General features: G+C 40.7%; 1 protein-coding gene across 2 annotated transcripts in view; it reads left to right on the top strand.

The window, feature by feature from the left end:
• The window catches only part of scube3 (signal peptide, CUB domain, EGF-like 3), an 80,366-nt gene that overhangs the window by 45,055 nt on the left and 11,032 nt on the right, over nucleotides 1–24,279 (top strand). Inside the window, exons 5-10 of one of the 2 annotated variants that reach the window (XM_044211471.1) lie at nucleotides 2,228–2,374; nucleotides 3,723–3,839; nucleotides 8,640–8,687; nucleotides 13,025–13,141; nucleotides 15,023–15,145; nucleotides 20,115–20,231. In XM_044211471.1, the coding sequence (XP_044067406.1) occupies nucleotides 2,228–2,374; nucleotides 3,723–3,839; nucleotides 8,640–8,687; nucleotides 13,025–13,141; nucleotides 15,023–15,145; nucleotides 20,115–20,231 (669 nt within the window). The remainder of the gene's footprint in view (nucleotides 1–2,227; nucleotides 2,375–3,722; nucleotides 3,840–8,639; nucleotides 8,688–13,024; nucleotides 13,142–15,022; nucleotides 15,146–20,114; nucleotides 20,232–24,279) is intronic. The other variant, XM_044211472.1, reaches the window with a different exon arrangement.

The following is a 24,279-nucleotide window of genomic DNA, read 5'->3' as shown; positions in this document are numbered from 1 at the left end:
TGTCCATATTGAGCTGTGTGAAAACCCATATTCACTCTGGTCTGTCCCTCTGTAGCTATTTGACTCCTCAATTCTCTGGACTCTATTTCCTGTCCAGTTGTCTGCCTATAAAGCGGTCTGTGATTGTTTTTATTAGTTTCTTCATATAGAGGCATATATGATCTAGCGTTTTTTTCCCTTCTATTTCTCTCCTTTACTTTCCCATCCACCTCCATATGAAATTATGTTTTTCTTTTTGCTTCCCGTCAGTTAGTAATGATAAAAACTGGAGGCCTTTGGCAGCCATTTAGACAGAACTGCACACGTTGGATGCTAGCTGGGCCTGGCCTGCAGAAAAGGGCCATTGTGTCAACACTTTGGCTTTTATTGGTCCTCAGAGAGATGAAGGCCCAGGTTCTGGCCCCAGCCCGACATGTTATTGATGGATCGGTCTGTAGCATTCAGTTAGAGGGGCTGCATAAAAATAAAGGGAAGTGAACTGAGTTTTGGGATGCATAATACAACCTTAGTAAGTAATTTTTAGTCCATTGGGGTTACTTAGTTGGAAATTCAATCCTCTGTTAAGTTCATAGATGTCTCTTTCTTGCTCTGGCCTCAGATAGACACAAAGCCAAGGAATTCCACATCCTACTTAAATATCCACATGACTCGCTGTGACATTTGCAGCACTTTACAGCAGCTGCTCTGTTGATGCTCATTCATGGTCACTTCACCCAGTCCTGCCATGCCTTTCTTTTTGCCTTCAGAGCTGAAGCGCTGGCTCAGTGTTTGTTCAGTGCTGAGTCTTTGTGTAGCAGGGATGGCTGTTGCTGCAGTTAGTGTCTGATGGCTCACCCTGTCTGCAAGAACGGCAAGAGCTCAGGCAGGAAAGTCTGAGAGGATTGAATGACCTTGTGACATTTGTTGACGGACTTAAAGTGACGGAAAGTATTTAACCAGGAGGTCAGAATTGTCTGTCGCACTCGCATTGTCAGCTCCTTGAAGTAAAGAGACTCAAAATAGAATTCAGCCACGAGTGGAAATACATAAATGGGCAGGTTGAGTTCTTGGCAAAACATGTGGAAAACAAGAGGGCATAGTTAAAGGAGGGTTTGGTGGCAGGAGTTAAAGTACATGAATAAGTAATTAAAGATAGAATTTTGTGAAAACCCATTTCTGTCGAGCTGAGATTGTTTTCTCCTCGTAGCCCTCGAGGCAGGAACACACACTACATTTGGACTTTAGAGGAAGAGTGCACAAGGTTATATGAGCTTTACTAGGTGTTGACACTTCCACACACATATGCAAATGCCTAAATTTATAGCAAAAAAAGTTGGTTAATTAAGAAAGTTAGACCTCCAAACGCCCTTCAGTGCCACAGCAGATTTAATGAGACATTAATGGAGATGTCTTCTTGCTCACTGCCTCCCTGTTCACCAGAAGAGAAGGAGAGAGATCTGTTTGGTTTTTAATGAGCCAGAGAGCTGGGGTTTGTCACTGCATCTGTAGTGGTGGCAGAGTTTCACAACGAATAAGTCAGATATCAGTCTTCTCCCACAAAGGCAGCAGTGTTATTACAGTGCAGAGCAAAGCAGAGGGAGCAATGCATCCATTTGTGTAATAATTCATGACATGAGGATCTCAAGTCATGGAAATTCATGCTAGGTGTCTGTTGTACCTCTTCATCAAGCATTTATACATCACACAGAAGGTATGCATCTTTGTGTGCCATGTTTAGTAAAGCTTTGAATTATTAAAGTTTTGATTTCCAATAATATCTTCGTTTTGTGTTTTTAAAGGTTTGACACATTCTTACTGAAGTGCTTCAACCTTGATGACTCATGAAAATGTCCACTGACGCCCTTTTTTTGTGCGTTCCTTCTCTCTTTTCTTTATGGGGGATTACCTCAATTAAAATTACAGGTCTACGGGATCAGCTCCTGCTGGGGGTTTTATTCTTTCTGTTGGCAGCCTCCTTTTTATTGCCTGTGCAGAGCGAGCATGTTCCAACAAATACTTGAATCTTTGTAAAGGGGTACTGGGCATGTCAGTCACCAGCAGTAGGCATATATGAGGGTCAGAATGCGTGACAGGCATTTTAACATTTTTACTTGTCTTACCAGCTCTGTGATCAAACTGTGATGAAACCAAACTCTTCGTTTACTGAATGATTTTTGGCTTTTAAAAAAACGTGTTTAATCTGTGTGGCAGTTAAAAGAGAAACTTTATCACCTGGTTTCCTTCACAGTGCAACCAGACGGCTCAAAGGAGGGACCCACCTGCATGGACAAGAATCACGGCTGCGCACACATCTGTAGGGAAACGCAGAAGGGTGCCATCTCCTGTGAGTGTCGACCTGGATTCCAGCTCACCCGTAACATGAAGGACTGCAAATGTAAGTCATTTCAACCTCAAGCATAGTCCCCCCTTCGAGAAACGCACACACAAGGAAACACACCAGAAGGAGGATTTATAGGCTCCTCATGAAAAGGTGATTGGGGTTGGAAACCTGCCGTTGATAATTACATTCATTCCACAAATGCCTTCCAACACATTTGAAGTCGGCTACTGACATTTACGTTGCATTACCAAGCCGTGACTAATCTTCGGAATAGTTCTCGTAAAGAAAAACATGTTTATCAAATAAGGAGTGATCATTTACACAACCAGGGCAAGTGTGGAGGTTACTCGAAGGGGACTGCTCTGATGGACAGCGCACACTTCCTGTTGCTGTGCAACGGAGATCATCCTGTCAGAGCTGGGGCCAGGGCTGATGGGGGATTTGTCTGTGTTTGGATAAGGATTGGAGAAGTGTTATTCTATAGTTTTTCTGTGACAGCCCAGGAAAAGGGCAAAAGGCGCTGGGATGGTAGGGTGCAGACAGGATGGCGATGGAAGCCTTGGCTCGCTCATGCTCTTTTTCACTCTGTCATCACAGGTGTGTTAAAAGTGCCAAGGTTAATGCTCCCTTCGCCCGACACATACATGAGCATGCTTATACCAGAAATCTTATTCTTCCCATCATTTATGTGTGACTGACATAAGTCTTGTACTGTGTATGTAAGAAATGTCATAAAATATAAAAAATGTAATCACTCAAAAGTTTTTGCCCATTTTGCAGAATTAATTAAATGCATTAAAATGAAGACTGTCTTTGTAGCTTGTAGGCTCTTATCCAGAGTGACTTAAAATGAGTAAGTCTTGCTCAAGGACACCTTATCGGCTGTTGGAGAATTTAAAAATGTGACCTCTCAGTTCCTCTGCAACTCCAGTTCATTAGTCACAAGGATAAAAACATTTAGTCTGGGGAGTAATGAATGAATAAATCCATGATAGTGATTAATGTAATTAAGGATTCACCAGTTGAAGTGGTGAATATGTAAATCAATGCATGCCCTTCTTCACATTATGGTACACACATTTTGACCTTAATCTAAAAATGTTGAATGATATCTAGAGGTCTCATCTACAGTAATGTGAGTCAGCATATCTTTTCCATGCTGTTAAAATGTTGACTGAGTTATGACTTTGTTAATCAATAATTTTGGAATCAATAGGAAGCTTTATGTACAGAATGTCTCCTTGAAGCCCTCTGAAGGAGGACTGAATGGAGTCTGATTTGAGTCACCTCTCTACTGTCAACTTTCAAGTAAAAGGCATGAAATGCCCCAAAAAATACTTTAAAAAAACAATGTGTATTATCTTGTTTGTACTGTTTTTGTTAACTATGTGCTCTTTGATAGTGACGTGTAACTACGGTAATGGGGGTTGCCAGCACATCTGCGAGGAGACAGACCACGGCCCCAAATGTTCGTGCCACATGAAGTTCGTCCTGCACAGCGATGGAAAGACTTGTGTAGGTGAGTCATCTCACCCCGATACAACGACCAAAGGCAAGAAATAATGGCTTTTGAATGAGAAAATGTAGAACAACAACAATTAACTCAGCATCCGGTTTCCGACAGCAAATTTAATTAACGTTTGAAATGAGGTTTATAGTGATAAAATGCAAGCTGAAATGAAGGCCGTGTTACAGTATCTGTACGCCTGAGCCTTTTCTCTTGATCTGTGACATACAAGGACAAAAGGCTACCACCCACTGTGCTTTCCCTTTTTCTTCTGCTACTGCTCCAGTAACCTCTCAGTTCCTGCATCTGCTTTGGCTTCTCTTCCTCTTCCTCCTCCTCCTCCTCCTCCTCTTCTTCACTGGACCCTGTGCAACAGCTCTCCCTATTCCTCTCTTGTCTCTCAGCCATGCAGTCAGACGCACACCTTCTATTAGCCCTCGGGTCAATTCCTCCATTGCTTCCCATTGGGGATTAACTCACACACCTGACCTCCACTGGCATTTATCAGCGTTTGCCTCAGTTGACTTAAGTTGAGTAAAAATCATTGAGCTACTCAAGCATGTCGAACCGTTCTGAAGGGCAGTTTCTCGTCAGATGGGACCTTCAGGTGCAGTAGAGTCAAAGCAGAGGTCTCGATAAATTAGCTCAGTACGGACTGCGTTTTAGTCATGCAGAATTACACAGACAATTCATCGACAATCTTGGAATATAACAATAAAGATGGTCAGGTGTAAATTTAAGCATGACCATTACTGCAGACAGGCCTTTATTTTATCCGCCTATTTAACCAAAGAGTCATTAATAGTTTCTGTATACAGTACATACCCATTTAAACCAATTTAGAGTGCACTTTGCAGTGTTTAGTAACCTGGGTTTTGTAATGGAAGCTTCAGTGAGTTGGATAGGACATATTTTCATTGTCAGGAAGACGAACATGGTAATAGAGTTAGAAGCTACGCCTGCAAAGCAGACTGGTGAGGTGGTTGCTTGGTTTCAGAGGCTGTTAAGTTTGAGAGCTTGGTTTGGGTAGCGGCTGATTAGCTCAGTGTTTCTGGATCCCCTTTATTACTGCAGCCCTGATGAGAGCCAGACCTATGTCAAGGTCTGGTCAGCCAACCTGTCATTAATGCTGTACCCTGCTAGGCCAGGGGAACGCCACAAAGTTGACCGCATTCAAATTATATGTCTTAGCCTGTCTTATTCCCAAGGCAGAGCAAATGTACATTTGGTGTGCCAGATTAGGAAGCAGTCAGCCAGTTAAAATCTCTGATTTCCCCCTCAGAGTCTGGGGTTACAGAGGTGGAGGGAGGGCTGCTCTGTGGTCAACATGGGGGCGCTCCATCTCCCAGACACTCTGTTAGTTAATAAAAACCTCAATAAAACAAACAATCTGCCAAATGAACCACTGATGGTAGAGTGAGTGACAAGAACGTTGGAAGACCTTCAGTAAGGCACCACTTCTGTGCACTAGGACTGTAACTGTGTAGGGTTTCCACCATAAGAAAATATTCAAAAGCAATGCATGATGAAACTGTGGTTGTTTTTTTTAATGTAACACTTAAAAAGCTGCATCAGTGTACACTGATATTTCAAGTTGGTGTGCCATGTTTAAATACAATAACCTTATCCCTCCGGCAAAAAAAGTCTTATTGTTTTTTGATAAATATGACTTGTTACAAGATGCAACCTCTGCTTTGAAGAAAGAAATTTCATTTTTATTTATTTCAAGGCTTAAAACAAATGGTTTCTCTTGGAACCAAGAACTCATATTCTAATTCTGAATTAAGTTTAACAATCTTAATTGTCAGAAATGAAATAAAAATTACTTGCTGGGGTTGTTGTATTTTTTCGCACTGCATGGCACGTAGTGATAATTACTTCTCAGCCACCGCATTCGGAAATAGTTAAATAGTTAATGATGTATAGAGTGTAGAGGGTATCCATAGCAACCACACAATGTGAAAATTCACTCCTGTTTAGCCTCACTATTGATTTGGAAAAGTTGATGATTCATTGAGTCTCTGGATACTTCATCCAAAAGGAGCATGGAGCATGATTACAAAACAGCTTTTGCCTTGTCAGTGGCTTTGTCATTAGTCTGGTGGGCTCTTTCAGTATGCTGTAGCTTCACTATTCAATCCATCTTGTGGGGTATTTCATATGCATTCTGCCACATTTTCATTCATTTTGTGGTGTCTCTCCTCACCCCGGCTTGGTCATGCATTTTGTAATAATACGCCTCATGCTGCTCTATTGGGAAGTGTTGGTTCTTTATCCTTTCTATCTCACCTCTGTTGATACTTTGCAGACTGTAGGTTGGAATTTTAGTGTCAGCAGGGATTTTTATGGATGGCACACATGGACTGTTCTCTCTCATTCATACACATGAGCACACACACTCTTAGAGATATTTGTTCAATCAGCTACTCAAACGTTAAAGTCAGATTATTGATTGAAACAGTCCTAACACAATCAGGGGTTTTTTGTGCATAAAATGTCTGTGTATCAAGTAAGTTCAGATATCAGAAAGGCACAGTGATCATGTGGAAGCATTCACACTGTTAGCACAGCAAATCATAAACATTCACAAATAGCAGGCAGATAAGAGCAGACATGCTCAGGAGTTCAATCATCTAAAGAGTTGGCCACACTATGCCAGACACACACACACACACACACACACACACACACAAACACACAGGAAGAGAGCGAGAGATGCATTTTATAATACAAACAGAAAGCTATACGAACACCCACACAAACATACAGTACATATCCAGTATGCATGCATGCATCACATGCATGTAAACACATGTAGTCTACATGCATATGCCCATAACATAAACACACTGTGCTCTCATTTCAGGTGGTCTGTGCATTCATGCTGGCTTATTCAGATGTATCTCACAGTGTTCTGTCCTCTAACTGCTGAGAATCCTCGTTTCTGGACACTGCATGTTGGGATGGGACATGTTGGTTGAACTGTGGCAGTCGATGTAAACTGTGCATGCTTTGTGGTATTGACCTTACTGTCAGAGCTGAGCTTCTGCTTCCTCCTCTGGCACATCAGAATGACCAATACCATACATGCTTTAATTACAGGGATTGAAATAAAATAATAATAATACCGAATAATACCTAAATGTTGTTTGAAACATAACTGAAATAGTGTAGGGATAAACATGGTAGTTCTTACCACAATTTTAAAAAGATCCTCAAAAGGCTTTTTACCTTTTTCCATTTTATCGATGGCCCAATCCGTCACCCCAGCTGTATCATGGGTGAGTGTACATAGTCTGCATACTAAATGTGTGCTATGTAGTCTAGTGTAAAGCTAAATATACACCCAGTGGACCGCAGAAGTGGGATTCACTTGGCTTGTAGAATTTGTTGAATTAAAAGCCAATCAATTAAATTAAATTATATGTAAAAACAAAAATAGACTAATGCTCTCTGAAATCGTTTTTAGTGACTGCACATAAATTGTACAGCTGGGCCACTGACAGTGTTTGGAGACTCGACATAACAGCCTAACAACATTAATTCTGAAATGATCTGACCATAAAAGACACCATAAAGTGCAGACATGAATCTGGCTGTCCCTGTCTTTCAGCTTGCAGCACTAACCACCACTCGCTCTATCTGCAGCGCTCTATCAAGGCTTGCAGCGCTCATACTAACTAGCAAAAGCCTCATCTCACACACAAACTGCACAAAAAAGAAAAACTGCACTTTGTCTGCACTATGTGAAATATTTATTTGCATGACTGCATGTTGCGAGATAACACTTTTGCCTTGAGATGTCACCCTTTTCATTTTAGACAAGGACCAGTTTACTGTTAGGATGTGGAAAATAATAACTGCTGATGATCAGTTGTTACCAGTAAGAGGTTGTCTTTTCTTTTGCAACCGCATAATGTCATTATCACCTCCTGCAGGCATAAATGGATTATTTGTTTAAGTCAGGAGAGATGATCCCCTCTTGTCCATGCTATCCACCTTATTCCTAGCCCCATAAAATTATGGGTGCAATTTCTGGTTATTCCTTTCACTGAACCGGTGTCTGTGAGAGTCAGCGGTATGCTACAGGTGTCTTTTTTTTTTTTCGTTGGCGCTTTTTGGGAAATAAACAATGTGGGGAACAAAACCTGTCACACAGTTGTGCTGTTGGTGGCTGCACCAACAGTCCAGCTAAACTAAATTTGTGGCAATGTGTCGAAAGCGAAAATGAAAACGGATTGTTCCTGTCAGCAATGGTACAGTGTCCATCGTCTACCAAAAGAGGACGAATCCAAAACAGCTGACTTTTCTGCTACTACTATGTCTACTATGTTTACTTTTATATACACAAGGTTGCGTTCCACTTCATTTAATAAAATGTGCCTGACTTGATTACTGTGAGAACCAGTTTTCAGATTGTTCATCGATTCATCATCAATAGCAACATAATCAATAAAGTAGCTGAATATGCTAGTGCACATTATCAAAGGCCACTTCTTCAGGTCGTCCTCCCATCCCTTGGTAATAGAAGGCAGAGGTATGATCAATTTATCCCATTTAAGGTGTGACAGGTTCCCACATCATTTATTTCACAAAAAAAGGGAAGACACTTGGAAGTTGTGCCCATAATTCACGCTAAGTATCATGGAGCTATAGGAATAATGATGATATACAGTATACCAGATCAGATTAGTTCTTGTCACATGCTTATGATTTACATAACACACGAATGCTGCGTGTTTCAAGTGTACAGAGAACTAAAGTGGTGTTTTTACAATGTGTGCGTGTGTGTGGGTGTGCGCGTGCATGCAGGGGAGAGGAGTGTCCAGTCCCAGGCAGCCCCACAGCTGTTCCCCAATGGTAAATATGTGTTCCTCTGACTCCTCTCTCTGGGGGTCTGGGGGTGTGGGGAGAAGAGGAAGCTAACCTAGCAGACACTGATCAGGCCCTTCCCCTCCCCACAGGGGCATCATCCTTCTGACCCTTGACCTCTGACCCCCACCCCCACCACCTTCCTCTTCCTTCTGTGAATGCCCTCTCAATAACAACCACTGCCCTTGTCAAACCACACCTTTTCAAAACACAGCTGCAAACAGGGAGCCTCTGACCTGCAGTATGAACATATATAAAGAGAGAGAGATATACTGTATCTAATATTGTCAAATAGAAATAACATACCACAGCAGTAAAGTACAACAACAGTAAAATAGAGCTTACACATTGATTCATCAGTATAAACAATCTAGAGTTTTTTTACTTTTAGTACTTTAAGTACATTTGGCTTATAGTACTTCTGTACTTAAATAAGATTTTAAATGTAGGATTTTCACATTTATTCACTAGTACATTTACTTAAGTAAAGGATCTGAATACTTGTTCCACCAGTTTGATTGATCTACTGAACAAGGATATATTAGCACAAGTGCAAGTAGGCTGTGATGGCTTTTAAGAGGCAGACCAAAGACTGTGGTTTTATTTGTGTTTTGATACGACTGAAATGAGCGAAATTAAGCTTGCACTCCGCCATAGTGTTCCTAAACTCCATCATCGCGGCCTATTAGCTTTGGTAAGGGAGCCAACAATGTGTCCATGATTCAGCGCTGCTTCATATAAAAGATAAAACACAGAATCCCTCTAAACTGGCTTTTTCAAGCACATATAATCTTGTGTCCTAAAATGGTGAAAATAATCAATTTGAGGGAATATATCTGTTATTCCAGTCCAGTTCCTTCTTCTATTTTGTGGCCAAAAGTAATTTGTTTCACTACATTTGCAGTAAAATGAACAATGGAGCACATTTTGGGGGAAAAGAGAGTGAAAAAACTATAGAAACTTTTTGCATTTTGATAATATCACTAATGCTATTAAGCCCAATTTTCTGGATGAGCTGTGTTTTAATAGATATGGCAAAGATGGCAGGAAAAATAAACTCATAAATCTGCAAGGATGTATCAAACCTTGATACATCAAAGAGATTTACGATTTAATTATACCATGTAAGAGACTGAGGGAGGAGGCTTGTTCTCAGAGGAGTAGCCTGTTCAAGGTAAGACACGCAACAATAGTGTTTTAAGTTACTAGTTGTTACTACTGTATGTACTCTGAGTTTCCCACATGCTACGATATAACAGTCTGACCTATTTTAGGATTTTGTGTCCTAGTTTCTGTTTTTTTTTCTCAGAAATAGAAACATTAGGAGCAAGAGACATATTTTGCATCCTCATTTATCAGTTTTATTCCTGATTTCCTGTGTTACTGTACCATACTGAAACCAGCTTTGTGGTTTACTCTCACAGTTGCACCTCTAGAGAACCTTAAACATACTGTTCTCAATGGTTTTATTTTCTTACTGTGCGGTTTATGTTATTTAGAGAGCATTCACCTCAGAGCTTTAGTCCGGTTTTTGTCTGATAACAACTTTACCTTCTGAGTAACTCCAGCTGCATGTTTGCTGTTTTAGTCAAGAACACACAGTATTTTCTCTTAAAAAAATATATATATATCTTTTCACGAAAGCCATCTATTCCTGGTCATCTCTGGAAACTCTGCCTTGTGCCTTTTTGTGAATTCTGTCCACTTGCCTGTTTTTTTTTGCGGTCGTCATAAATGGCTGATGACAACTTGCATTGAGGTTGCTTGTCAACAGTTGTGATGTAAGTCAAGAAGTGCTGCAGCTAGAAATCCTGTGGCTTCTGTTGTACACTGTCTGAACCTCTCTGTATGAAACATATACTGTAGAGGCTCAGCATTAGACCAAACACCATGCACATCACATTGGAATATTTACAAAGTCTGCCCACTGTTACTGTAATTGCGGGTTCCAACATGGTTCACTGTAGATGTGGCTGGTGTGCATCCAAAACACACAAACCCACACACATACCAGAGCGAGTGTCTCTCCCCTGTCTTCACAAAACCATAATGTCAGAAATTTTTCTTTGCTCTCTTAACACATGATCATTACAGTTTGGTGAGATGACTGCCTGACTAAGCGTTTTGGAGGCATGTCCTGACACTGTCTTATCATCTCGTCTGCCAACTGTCTCTGTTCACACTTTGCAATTATGTGAACCCACAGTGCTACACTCTCAAGCCTGGGCATTAACTGGAACCCCCCCCCCAAAAAAAACAAAACAGTGGACACAAGTGGCAATTATGGGGAATGGTAAATGCCAAAACGTAGTGTAACAGTAGCACAAGAAGAGTCCTCAAACTGACTCAGTAATGTCAGTTACACAGCAATATCTATGTAAAGTTTGTTAACATTAGCTACATTAACCACCAAAAGCTACTGCAAGTAAGGCAGTAAAACCCCTGAATCTAGCAAAGGTGCGTTTTATTGATTTATAAATTTAACTTTTCAATTGTAAGTGGAAGATTATTCTTTCAAAAGTTACATAGTCAAGTAAATTTTTATTTATATAGCCTCAAGGGGGCTTTACAATCTTTATAGTATACAACACCCTCTATCTTTAGACCCTAGGCAAAAACTCAAAAAAGGGGAAAAAATGGAAGAAACATAGTGTCACTTTAAACACACAGACAAACGCTGCTTTTATGTGCATCATTTTAGGTTGAAAACGTTTGAAAGCTATAATAGAGGTTGACTTTTAAAAGCAATAATCTTTGTAAACTGCATGAGCTTCAGCCAAAGGAGGGGAAAAAAGCAAAAATAGTTTAAGTTATCCAGGGAACTGTCTCATATAAATCATGACAACATATACCAAACACATTCAAACTGTATTGACAAAAGTTGGAACCAACGAAGAGAGACTGTTGAACATATACAGAAGGGTATAGAGGAGATCAGAAATATTGCTTATTGTCATGTAACCTAAAACATAATGTGTTTACCTTATATTTTATTCAACCCCCTGTGTATTAATATGTACCTGAAATGTGTCCTAAGCGTCATGTTCTGCCTTCAGCAACAACATCCACTGAAGTGTTTTGAGCTGTTGTCAGTGAAACGGCTATAAAATTACATCACTGTAAGCACCCGTTTTGCTTTGATACATAATTCCAGTCTACAGTTGATTTTTTTATTTGGAGAAAGAGCTTTAGAAAGTTTCATTATGGCTGCTGCAGGCAGTGCAGTTTTATATTTTAAGTGAAGAGGATTAGGTGTTTTCCCCAAAGGGATCCTAGTTCTCTATTTAAAAAAACCAGTGAAGCTGCATTCCCTCTTTAGTGCCACGTGTGAGCTACCATCTCCTTGCCAGTGTGAAGTCTTTGACTAAGCCCAGCTGTGCTGGCTCCTTTTTAGAAGAGTTGCCAGCCAGCATCCTACAGCCCATTAGAGAGAAGTGATGAGCTGTGTGGATGACCAGTTGCCTTACAGCAAGTTAAAGTGATTGTTCCAGGTCGCAAAAGTGTTTTTTTTATTTGTCTTTTGTTCTGAAGTGTGTGAGGCTTTCTATAAAATTGCCAAAACTATTAAGGCACACACCAGTGCGTTGTGAGAACAAATTTCTCATGTACTGTTGCTTAAAATGAAAGTCTTAGTGAAATTTGTCACTGTCTAGAGAAGAGACCTCAGCTACCCTGTCTTGACTGACTACCTCCCTTTTTCAAATCAGTCTAGCCAACACAGGAGCCAGGTAGCTGAAATTGCTTTTTTATCCCCAAAATGCCTGCAAGGCTTTTTCAAAACCAGGAAAAAGTGGTGGTTTTGTCTGCAACTGTCTGGAAGTCAAACCTCTGCCCTCATGATGGAAGGGAGATGGATGCCCTACAGTACGAAGGACTTTGAGGTCGTAATTCACCTTGACCAAAAAGAAGCAAACATGCACACACTTACATACTTTTACACACACACAGAAAATGTGTGAAACCCTGTGTTCGGCTGTGTTGGTTGTAATATTTCCTAATAATAACTGTCTCCTTTCATCATTCACAAGCATCTCCTCAATTCCCTCACTATTAATCTCATCCTGTTGCTGCATTTCTGACTCTGTTCTCTATTCTTGTTTCCCCCTCATTCCAATGTGCTACTGAGGACCTGAATGTCTGCTTCCTATTTCTTGCTCCTGTTTGACACAAAAAATGAATGCTGAATAGTGTGGCTTCCCATTGTTACTATAATACCAGTATGCATGTATGCTGTTTTGATGGGGAGAAATAAGTAGGTCAAGACAGCATCTACAGTGTATTTTTCTATGGGATTCGTCTGACTGTGAGTGCTTGTTTCCCTGCAGAGACCTGTGCAGTGAACAATGGCGGCTGTGATAGCACATGTCATGATTCAGTGACAGGAGTCCGCTGCAGCTGTCCTGTTGGCTTCAATCTTCAGCCAGACCGCAAGACCTGCAAAGGTAAAGCATCACCGTTCAAACCGCACCTCTCCAGCTGTCACCAAATTCATCTCTATCTTGACGTGTTGCCAGGCACATTAATAATAATAATAATAATAATAATAATAACTTTATTTATAGCACCTTTCAAAACAAAGTTACAAAGTGCTTTACATTAAAAACATATAATAAAAGCAAATAAGATCCAGAACTTAAGATATAAACATGATAAAATAATAAAATTAAATAATTGCAACAAATACCATACGATGAAAGGGAGCTTCTTTGTCCACCTGGAGCTCACAGGAATTATTATCAAACTATTTATGCCTTTTAGCACCTTTTCTAACCTGCTAGTAGGATTTTGTCTTTATAGACTACACTATCATTGTTTTGCACCCACAAGTGCTCTTATAATGTCTGCATCCTTACTGGTACCACCAATCTTACACTACTTTCTGCTTTTCAGCTGCATATTTTAAGTAATATTTTGTCATGCCACCAGTTTTCTTGACAGTTTTCCCACTACATTACCATCATCCTCCTTTCTGAATGTTGACCGAGCATCCTCAAGTCAAGCAACCTGTATACTGTAGCAAGTTTTTTTTAATCTTATGTCTAATAAAATCAATTCCAAACTTACAGGGTAAAACTGAGAATTATATTTGAGGAGACTTAGAAAACAAAGGCGCTACTGACAGTCGGAGAGTAGACGACTTTGGAGAGAATGAGGACAATCTGTGTATCCAGAAAATGCGAGGATAGAAATCTGTCAGCCTTCTACGGCTGGTAATGTTACACCAACAACTTTGACAAAAGTACACTGGCTTACATTAGTTTGGTTTGAGAGGAAACAAGAGGAAAACAAACCCAGGCAGCTCTGGCACAAGAAGACAGGGGCTTGCTGCAGGCTAGGCACTTCTGAAGAACGGAGACAAAGATGGAGCAAGGAAGGGATAATTTTATTCCCTTTTCTGATGCATTTATTTCAACCAGATGATGAAGACTCCCTCAAGAGATAGATGCTTCATTTGTGATGATGATTCAGAATTAACCAGAGCCGCTGCCAAACTTGCCAAGGCAGCGCACCATCAAAAGCGGGGATGAACACATGATATATCGATTGGGTATTGGCTACAAAAATAAAGAGCAGAGTAATCGGAGGGAGATGGACAGTGATGATTTAGAGGCCTTACTGCCAGGAGGCTTTACTGTGTGAGAGCTGCATCCCATTACAGCCACACGCAAACTGATTGTAGCCCTTCTGAGGGCCAGTAAGGAAATCCCTGAAGCTCATTTCCAGTTTCAGCAAGACTGTCATGGCAGTGCACCGTTAGCCTAACTGCCTTTGTTCTTATGTCTCCACCTCGCTGTTCAGATTTAACAACTTTTCATGAACTTTTGTTACAGTATATTGATTATAGTAGCTTTATCTGTATGTATATTATCAATGGATCACATGACTACTTGTATGTGAAAGGGGTTACTCATAGTGATCAGCCCCCAGAGAATTATATCCTAACTCTGCAGTTCCCTCAGCTTTAAAAACGTACTGTACGCTACCTGCCCAGCACTAAACAACGGACAAAGTTAACGACTAGCTGGTGAACATAGTGAAGCAGCAGCTAAAAAGCCAGATATTTTTCTCAGTTGGAGAGTTGGTGGAGACAAAAAACAGAACTAAAAAGAAAGTGAAAGTTGGACTGATGTTCCTCAGATGGCCAGAAACACAACGGCTAGATGTGTAAATAAGCAACTGTTTGCTAACAAGAAAAATATGTCAGTGTTGTGTTCACAGCTTGTTTCTACTGCCCCCAAGTGGCCAACAAAAAATTCACATTTGCAGGTTTAACTTGAACTTTCTCTTTTGTGATGGGTAATTTGATGATTTTCTGTTCACAGACATTGATGAATGCCGTCTTAACAATGGGGGGTGTGATCACGTGTGTCGAAACACAGTGGGCAGCTTTGAGTGCAGCTGCAAGAAAGGCTACAAGCTACTGACCAATGAGAGAACTTGTCAAGGTAGGTAGCCCTTTTGACTACCTTTTGTCTAAAAAAAAAAATAAAACTAAATTTCCTGTGGACCACTACCCGAAAGTATGTCCTCAACACTTTTTCTTATAGATAGTGATTTTTGCATTGATTATCAAGAATGGTAAATCAAAAAAATGTCCTTCTAGTTGCACGAAAAGATGCCAAACCAGGCCTCTCTGGCTTGTTTGTCTGTTTTATTTGGTGGTAGGCATCGCTCAGCAGGAGCTGAGAGGACTAGCTGCAGAACAAATAAAGAGTTTGCCATTGCTGAACACAGGTGTGGGGAATTAGAGCTCCAACTCTAAAACCTCTGGTTCTTGAATGAATCAAGCTACTACAGAAACATCTGGTGAAAGAAGACAGGCAGGCTAGAACTGTGGAGCCGAGCTCAGCCTCTCCCCGAGTGGAAAAACAGATGACATGCTATTTTTTAATTCTCTTTTCTTTATTGATGTGGTCAATCAATATCCAGCCTGGTACACATCAATGTCATGCAATGGGTTTAGAATTGCTGCACTGAATCACACCACTCTGTACACAGTACGTAAACATCTTATGTGGTCAATGAAAATATACACAGTGTCACTGTGCTTTGCAGCCACTTTGTTGTCGCTTCAAATCTATTTTGCCTTTCTCTCCTTATTTGGAGCCAAACAATGCAAAGTTTATTTTGCCCAAACAACGAATAACTGAGAAAATGCGCTCTGTGCATGTAGGAATGTAAATCACAGCTTGTTGCCTGTGGCACCATGCCTTAACCGACTCAGCCATGTGCTGTTTGGGTGCACAGGGGCAACTTTGGAACAGTGTTGTCCTTGTTTGGTGCTGTGTGTTTTGTCTGGAGAGAAAGGTTGTGATAAAGCTCACCTCCTGTTGAGTGAGGTGTTGCCAGGCTTGCACTCACTGCGCACTACTGAGTCACCTGTCTGCTCCTTATCCTCTCTTCTCATTCCTTACATTTTTCTCAACTGCGGAACGAGAGCAGGGCAAAATAAAAATAGTGTGCCTCTCAATAAAGGTTAAACTTTATCTTAATGATTTCTATTCTGATTCTTACCCTGGTGTTAGTATGCAAATTTGATATTAAATCGGCACTCCAGGGATTTAGTAGTATACTTAGTATTGTACTTCCATGAAGTTGAGGGACTCACAAGAGACAGATTGAAAAAAGAATGGTCAGAATCAAAGCAGCAGAGGCCAGGACATAACTTGTTGTCCCTAGTATGGAGATCATTAAACAATGGATCCTGCATCTCCCATAATACAACTCGATAGTGTCTTTTTTTTTTTTTAACAATGAATTTACAAACAAGGCAGGATAACTATGGTACATGGTATTAAAGGTCCTTAGCATGTGTCTGACTTGGAAAAAGAAAAGATAAACATTCAAAAGCCAAAGTCATGAAAATCTACTCACTTTTAATGCTTTTTACAACAATTTCCAATTATATTGTAAATCTCTAAAATGTAATAATTTAAAATCTCCTGAGATACAAATTAATAGAGCTTGACTGTACTAACCTTCAACTGAAATTGAAGACCAATTTATGTTATTGTTTTTTTATTATTATATTGTTTGTTTATTTTTGTTACATATAATTTATGTACTTATTCTTATTTTAGTGATAATGTCTTTTATGAGACCCCCCAGCCTGCTAAATGCCCACATCTTTATGCCCCAAGTTTGCAGGATCTAAACAAAATTGAGGTCGCCAAGCTCAAGTAGAAATAACCCTGATGACATCACTATGACATCATCAGGGTTATTATCTCAGAGTTGACAAAACACCTTCAGAGCACAAGAGACATTCTACATCTGTTTTCATAGGCTGATATTCATGTGTATTAAACCTGTGGCGTGCCCCTTTTAAAATTCCCAAACATAAATGTTTGTCTCAGAAGTATTCATTTAATGAAACGACATATAATAATCCCATCATGCATCTCTTTTATGAGCATAAATCCAGAACTGGCAGATTAAGAAGATTAAGGGTGAGCTGCAGCAAGTTTACAACCATGGTACAATACTACAGTTATTAAGTGCTTTGTGGTGGGTCATGGTGTTCAGTAACACTTAAATAGACATTGCTGTCTCCACGAGGTGTTGAGATGTGTAAACTGAAATCTGGGTTTATCTTGGTTTAAACAGTCATGGTGTTTTCCTGCTGTCAGTGGACCATGGCCAATAAGTCAGGATGGGGCATGTCTGCTGAGCCCCTGTCAGCATTCCTCCACCCTCAACACCCTCCAAAGTCTCCTTCTCATCTCCTTCTCACTCCTAATCTATATGAGGGCACTCAGGGAGATGTTCATCTGATGCCGTGTATTCTCCAGAGGGAACATCTTTGATAGAGCTCTTATCTGTTCTGTATAAACAATAGTGACTTTTTCTTAGTTTCACTCAACCTCATTTGCCTCCCCAGAATTTTATATTGAGCACTGGTGGAGGTTGTAGTGGTGAATTGAGTCCTGACACCCAGATCAGTCTGGTGCAATGAGTGGGCAGACTGACAGAGAGCAAAGAGAAGAAATAATTGATGGAAACTCTGATTTTGTTATTTCCAGCGTAAGCGATATCACTGTTCTCCCTTTATCTTTCCATGGTCCCCTGCACGTACATCACCTCATGATGCAGTCTTGCCCACCCACTGCATACTTCAACTTAGCTGCGTGGTAAATAAGGGTTGTAGGAGTCCCAGATGTCTTCACACATCTACTATGTAGCATGGCACAACACAAAAAGATATAATGATAAGTTGCAGATCGGCTTCTGGCGTCACTTATTGCAACATTTTTTGAGGGTGAACTCAGTCACCACGCCTAATTCCCCAGAGGGTTTCAGACTCTTTGCTTTAAAGTGTGCTGAGCAAAGTTTATGCTTAATATGCCGAAAACAATCACTTTTGCAATGCCTCATACAGCATGTGCAAGCCCATGCTGCTCTCATCTACCACTGCTGTTATGAATCTGCCACCACAGGGGACAAACAGCTAGGACTGTTTTTGTAAATGTTTTTCATCTTTATTTGTGCTCACTTTCGACCTCTCTGTATAAAACCAGTGCATCAGGTTCTGAAAGATCATTTTATTTGTTAGATGTTCGACCTATGTTGTGGTTATTTTGTTTGTAAAAGTGAATCTATTTATCTAGATGAGGAGGTGTTGTATGTGTGCTGTTGCATGTGTGCATCAATTAAACATTTTGGGATTTTTCAAACTTTTGAACATCAACCCGTGGATCTCCTCCAAAGCGTGTGTGCTGTTTTGTAAACTGATCACTTAATAAGCATTTAATCTCAGCACATTTTCATCTTCTTGATGCTCTCACAACATGTCTGCCAACTATTAACTTCAATGACTGTCTTCATTGTCTGAGTTGAGCTGTATTGTACATGAAGCATTATGCCCAGTGTGAATATTTTGCACAATTCTGTACAGCTATGCAAGATTTGTGCAGACGTTTATCAGTCTGTCTTCTTGGTTTCTTCAAGGTAACCCATTATTTAACTGAACTCCTGTAATTGCTGTGAAATACCTGCGTCATCTGTTTGATGGTGGCTGGCGCTGCCTCATAACCCAGAGGAGGTTCAGATATAGTGGATGAAAGCATGATATTCCTGGGAAAATCCTGGGAACCTTTCTTAAATTAGCCAATTAGACATCCAGCAAAGTTATAGCACATCCCCATTTTCTCCCAGCATGTGCTGCCTGGGTTTGACACAGATTATTGCTGACATTAAAGGAAACCTTGATCATAATAAAACCAAATGTCATCCATCTCCTGTAGCTTCATGTATCAATCCTTTCTTTATGAGCCCATGACATTTTAAGCGACTTATCAGGATGCTCGTGTAAATGAGCAGAAAAGCTAAAAATGATAAGACCGAGAGGCTACTGACAGACAGGAAGGAGCTGTTGCAATGTGGATTTGCAGGTGTGATGAGGCCAGGGCTCGACAGTAGCGGTTGACAGGTTGTCATTGGCAACCATTTTCAGAAACTGGCAACCTATTCTTGGCCTTTGGTTGCCATCAGTGGCAAGGGCCAATTGATCTGTGGTGGGAAAAAGCATAAATGTCCAGAAAACCAAAATTTGAAAGGGAGAGAATGAATGAACAAGCAACCAGTGACTTCCTGGATTCATTTTTGAGGGATCTATGAAGAACAGCTGCACTACTGGTATTTTGTATACCAGGAATTGAGGGGTGGACACGTTAACTGATAACACCTAAGATTCAAATTGTGTAAAGTATCAGATAAAACACAAACTACAAAGAATTTTATAGTTGCCATCCTGGCAACCACTTTTAAAAGTTAGTGTTGAGCCCTGGAGGTTCACAAGGTCTGAGGGACCAAAGACACTGAAAGCAGGGTTCTTTTTATCTGCATCTGACATATTTATGTAAATACTACAATGATTGTTGAGGTTTACAGTGATTTTGAAACATGATATACATACAACGTCAGAACGAAAAAATTAGAAGTCAGATTATGCGGTTTCTAACAATACTGGGTTGTTTATGGTATGGTTAAGAGGATAAAAGGGAAAGTGAGTGGCAGGTTCCATGTGTAGAGGAAAAACGGCACCTCAGCTCTTATTATCAGGTGAAGACCAGACTTTCTTTTGACTCCTGCTGTGGCTGCTTGTTATTTCAAAAATACTTTGAAAATTCCATTTCAGTGCATCGAAATAGAAAACTGCATGACTCTAGGAGGTCAACCACTATACCAAGTACCAAACAGAAGACGTCTTCCTTTCAAAAGACACTTTCTTTTGTTGCAACATGTGATTTGACCCATTGCAATTCATGACAAACAATGGGTACAATACAGTACAAAAGAAAATGTGCCATGAGAGGAGGATGGAAGAGTTCTGTTTGAAAAATGTAAAGATCTTTTTTGTAATTTGTTGAACTGTTTGAGAAGTTTCTAACAGCATGTATTTCTATCTGTTGACAGACATTGATGAGTGCTCTTTTGACCGGGCCTGTGACCACTTTTGTGTCAACTCTGCCGGCAGTTTCCAGTGCCTCTGTCATAAAGGCTACGTCCTCTACGGCCTGGCACACTGTGGAGGTGAGCCAGCAGCATGTCTGTTCCCCACACGCTTTGTCTTTTGATGTAAATCCATCCCTCTTCCTCTGCATCACACACCTCTTTGCTCCATTAGTTGCTTTATGTTTGGCAGGAAAAACATAACTACACTTGAAAAAGATGTTGTGGTTCCTAGCCGATACCCTCTCTCTGAGATACTTTACCTTGAGACGGCTGACTGATGGCCTATGACCTAGGTATCAGACGGGTTTCTTTATTCTACATACGCAGTTAAACATTGAGTTAGAGCCTGCTTAAGAGACCTAAGACTGACTGGCGATAACCAGCTTGGTTGTTATAACTTCTTTCAGACTACAGTGTTCTGTGACAGTACAGCAACTGGGCCATATAAGCAATGGTGTGTATATGTTCCAGTTTTTAGGTGGATCTGGTGGTACCTCACATAGCAAAGGGGGGCTCGAGACTGGGTTCAAGAGCCTCAGCCAGTTTAACGGGGCAGCATTGAGCCTCATCTAGTCCTATAACATCACTTTAGTAACAACTCAAATACAATTCAAGACAAATCATTTCAATTTAACATCATATAATTAAACTAAAAATTTTCCGCCTATCCCATGGAATTTCTTACCTTTTTAGTAGTGAAGTCGGCATTCAGAGAAGAGACCTACACCAGGAACTATAATTCAACTGCAGAGTGTACAATCTGCTTTTATTTAAGGCTTAACAAATCTTATGATATGGACATTAAAGTCCTTTATGCAAAAAGAAAAAAGCTTCTAATAATCAACTGGCTTACTGGTATTCAACAAAACTCTCTCTCTCTCTCTCCCTCTCTACCTCTAACAAGACTCTAAAAAGCCCTTACGCCCTTCTGTGCCTCCATTTTATACAGATGGATGACAGGAAAAACTCAAGCTAACTACCATATATGGTCAGACATAAGACACGTACAAGACATTGCATAAGGCTCAACCCATCTACGTCAAATGTGAAGCACGTGATGAGATAAAGACAGCATAAAGTTTCTTAACAAGCCGTTATTTAGCAAGCCATACCATTTCTTTATCATACATGAGGCACATACTATAGGTCAAAAGGCTTTTTTGCAGCCTGGGCCTTTACCCAGTGGAGAATAACAGGGTGTTTTGCACAACGAGAGATGACCGTTAGCATAGGTCACAAAGGTACTGCAGTAGGTTGCACAGGATGCTGTGGTTAAGTGTGGGCTGAGTCAGCTGCCACTGTCAGCAAGAGGTGCAAACTGTCTGAGTTGGAAAATAGTAGTTACCTGGATTTAACTCGCTATTGGTTTACCCTCACGAGGCTCCATCTCGGCACCCGAGACAGAATTTTTGCACTCACCACCCAATCACGGGGTAGCACCCTCCCCCTATTAAGCTCCATTGCATGCATTGCTTGTCTCCCTTTGAAACTCAGCAACAACAACTAGGACCAGCTGGGCTTGTGGTTAGAGAGCTACGCACGCACTCATAGAATTGGAGTTGCATCCAGTTAACTACTATTTCTATTTCGTATGTGCTCTGCCCTCTAACGGGCTACGCTATTGGTTAAAACCTAAGGCGAAGGCCGTACGGATGATATGTACTCCGAGCTGGGCCCAAATCAACACTAGTCTGAACCCTGCCAAAAGCCAAAAAAAAAATGACAGTTGTCCCGTGGCTGAGCACCGCCCACCTGAGGTTCTCGGCCAGACTGTGACAACACCATCAAAGCTGGATGTTATCAAAACACCTCAGTCTGCTCCAGACGAGGTCCCCCACAGACAGTGCACCAAGCACCGAATGGTGAACCAGCAGTCATGTCCGTGAGACATGGTGGCTGAGTAAAAAAAGGGAGACAAGCAATGCATGCACTGGGTCTTTATACGGGGAGGGTGTTACCCCAGAGGCAGAGCCTTGTGAGGGTATATCAATAGCGAAGCCCGTTAGAGGGATAACTTTTATGGCTCTTTAAAAAAAAAAAAAAAAAAAAATTTTAATTCTGACATCTGAGACTTGAGTTGCCTTCCTAACAGCAAGCTATTCCTACAAATCAACATGAATGTTTTCACAGTGTCAGTGTATTGTTATTGTTCATCTTTTCACCATCTGACTCAGAAATCTAGATGTCACAGCATCCTCGAAGAATAAAAACATGTAAAAGTCCCTGCATGCAGCTTCTTATACAATAACTAAATGTAACTAAATGACTCTGATGGTTTACGTATCTCAAGCCAGTTTTAAGTCTCTGCAAGTTGATTTTCAAATGGACTGAAATGAGCTGAAACAGGTGGCTGCCTTGAAGGCAGGAAATCAATCTAAGAACTTACGCTACACTTGGCAGTAATGTAAAGTGTAGACAATTTGTGCTGTAGTTAATGGACTAAAACATGAAAAACCGCAGTTATGAGAGTATGACCGCGTCCATCATACATTAGCAGGTACCTACTGTACTCAGGTGTGGAACAGATAGCAGAAACAGCCTTTGGTGTCAGGACGAGTTGTGTGGGGGCGCGTCAGATCTGCCTGGCAGGCAGCAAGAGGCCCGCCAGAGCACATCAGGGTGTTGCGGTGTCCCTTTGATGGAGTATGTATCACCAGTTAGAATCTGCTGCTGTCTCCAGCACCTCAGGGACTCACAGTAGTTGTGGGCAAGACGGAGAGAGACAGCATATGTACTCGAAATACATAGCTTTGCACTGATTTGGTATGTGTTTTTCTTGTCTGTAGTTTGACAGGTCCACTGATCAGGAATGTTGCAACAGAATGTAGAATAAGGAATGTTACTGCGACTAGAGAGCGGTAACGTGTAGATGTATGTGATAATGGGGTCTGCACAAACACAACAGTGCAGTTAGTTACACCTCAAAAAGTAAAAAAAATGGGATACCGTATTACTGCAACATGCCTAACTGAGGACCTTTGTTGCACGTTATACCTCTCTTTCTCCTCATGCCTGTATCTCTACTGTCACAATCTAATAAAGTTGAAAATGCCTTAAAGGTCCAGTGTTTAACATTTAGGAGGAGCTATTGCCAGAAATGGAATATTCGATATTCAAATATGTTTTCATTAGTGTATAATCACCTGAAAATAAGAATCTTGTGTTTCCGTTACCTTAGAATAAACCGTTTATATCTACAGAGGGAGCGGTCCCCTTCCACAGAGGCGCCATGTTGCACCGCCACCGTTTCTACAGTAGCCCAGTACGGACAAACCAATCACTGTCTCTAGATAGAGCCTTTCGCATTTTTTGCGAGTTTCACAGCCACCGTAGTTTCTCCTACACATTTGGAAGGGGAGGGTGATGTGAGTGGTATTCAAATTGTTGCAAACTGCAATTTCAACGCTAGATACCACTAAATCCTAAATACCTTTTTAAAAAAAGCATTTTCAAAAAATTGTTTCTTACTATGCAATTGCCACATACTGGAGGTGAACAAAATGACAGGAACATCTTAGATTTTTTTGCAATCCATTTAAGTGACGCAGCAATAAATACCACCTTTTTGAAGCTCATATAATGCTTAGTTGAAATTGAGTTGGAAAGATGGTTGTAATGCTGCTTGACTGTATTATATTGTAAGAGTTTGCTTTTGTTTCCTGTATGTATGGTTAGAATTACACAAACTGTATTTTCGAATAAGTTCATGGGATTCGTTCCACACATAGGCAGCTGTAATAGCTGTCAGTTCAGGTAATAAAAGCACCAGAATCAGATTTGTAAGGCTTTTACTCACATGATGGACTGTGATCAGGCCACACTGAGCTGCTGCGAGGAGAGAAGATGGTCAGGCGTAAATGACTCTCTATACCATTGTTGAGAGAGCCGGTGATGAATGATTTCCCCTCGCTTTTCATCTACGCTGTCCAAACTGTTAGATAACCCCAGAGAGATTTACGGTGCTCCCTGTTGTACTTTCTCACTCCTGGCCATAACCAAGGTTATGTTATTCTCTGTGTGGTTTATTAACCGAAATATAGCTGCCAAACAACCCAGAAAGCTGTGCTCAGTGTTTAACAATAGACTTACCCTAAACAAACCAAATTAGGTCAGTGACCTGCCGTCA

Source organism: Siniperca chuatsi, linkage group LG10, assembly GCF_020085105.1.
Source record: "Siniperca chuatsi isolate FFG_IHB_CAS linkage group LG10, ASM2008510v1, whole genome shotgun sequence".
Classification (NCBI taxonomy): Eukaryota; Metazoa; Chordata; class Actinopteri; order Centrarchiformes; family Sinipercidae; genus Siniperca; species Siniperca chuatsi.
Note: the sequence above shows the minus strand (reverse complement) of the source record. Positions and strands in the feature narration are given on the sequence as shown.